This window comes from Cyphomyrmex costatus, unplaced genomic scaffold (genome assembly GCF_001594065.2).
Source record: "Cyphomyrmex costatus isolate MS0001 unplaced genomic scaffold, Ccosl1.0 C2277381, whole genome shotgun sequence".
Lineage (NCBI taxonomy): Eukaryota > Metazoa > Arthropoda > Insecta > Hymenoptera > Formicidae > Cyphomyrmex > Cyphomyrmex costatus.
This window is the reverse complement of record NW_017274408.1, coordinates 1-1,160: the sequence shown is the minus strand read 5'-3', so window position 1 is coordinate 1,160 and position 1,160 is coordinate 1. Positions and strand designations below refer to the sequence as shown.

Sequence of the window (1,160 nt, the reverse complement as noted above, 5' to 3'; positions counted from 1 at the left end):
AGATCAAGATTTTGAAACGGAATTTGTTGATGTATTGAATCAACAATGTTATAGATTTTTGGAACAAAAAAGAGAAAAGGCAAAAAATTGTAACGCTGGACCTATTGCTGCAAGAAATATGACATATGCTTCATCTAAGGATGTTTTAAAATATATTTCGGATTTAGGAATAAGTAAGGTTGTATTTTTTACGCATTAAAATATTTTTTTTTGTATACTTTATTAAAACTTATTACTAAACATAATCGATATTTTCATAGGTGAAATTAACTGTAACTAACATAGAAGTGATTTTAAATACATTAATTTATGATGGTAAGGTTGAACATACATCCACAAGTGATGGAAACAATTTATACAGAGCGATTCAACCTGTGTTGAGTTCAGCTGAATTAGTTAAAATCCCTTGCGGTTTGTGTCCGGTAAGACATTATAAATACATTACGTTTATTGAATAAAATCACTTAGATAGTCAATAATTAGCTCTACTACAATGTAAGAGCTGGGCTGAGAAAAAATGTCGGATGCTCGAACACGATACCGGGACTCGAACCGAAGCCTCGTAGTAGTTCATATTAGCAAGCCACCGTCTTGCTGCAAAGCCACACATTTATTTCTTACAATAAATTATTAAAAAAATAAATAAAGACCAATACAAATCTAAAAATACAGAAATATTCATAGTATAATTACTTTTTTATGCATTTAAAAAAATAGTTTTTGATTAAAAATTGAATTTGTTTTTAACTAATTGTAAGGAGAGCTTTAAAGCCCATTCTACAATTGCGTAAGCGTAGTTATAAATGATTGTAGTTGTACGAATTAACCAATCACAGTCAAATACGAAGAAAAGTTCGACTGTGATTAATCAATTCTTACAGCTACAGCCATTTACAACTGCGCTTATGCAATTATAGAATGGGCTTAATATAAATAAAAATCAGCATATTCCGGAGTAATTTAAAAATCTAATTGTGTATTATCTTACATGAACACATTCTCTGCTTTGAGCTAGTATTGACTTCAGTTTTTTATAATTTTCAAAAATATATATTTAATATAATATATTACTTTTCGTTTTTCAGGTGAGAAGAGAATGTCATGACAAAGGATTTGTTACACCTATCAAATGTCAATATATTAAAGAATGGCTAGAATAA

The 1,160-nt window shown here is 28.8% G+C and overlaps 1 protein-coding gene across 1 annotated transcript; it reads left to right on the top strand.

The window, feature by feature from the left end:
- Positions 1-4: 4 nt before the first annotated feature.
- Positions 5-1,160, top strand: LOC108771264 (DNA-directed RNA polymerase III subunit RPC6; the record flags this gene model as incomplete). Its single annotated transcript, XM_018540455.1, has 3 exons — positions 5-178; positions 261-422; positions 1,086-1,160. Coding segments are annotated over 3 exons (411 nt in total), but the record flags the coding sequence as incomplete, so codon positions are not given.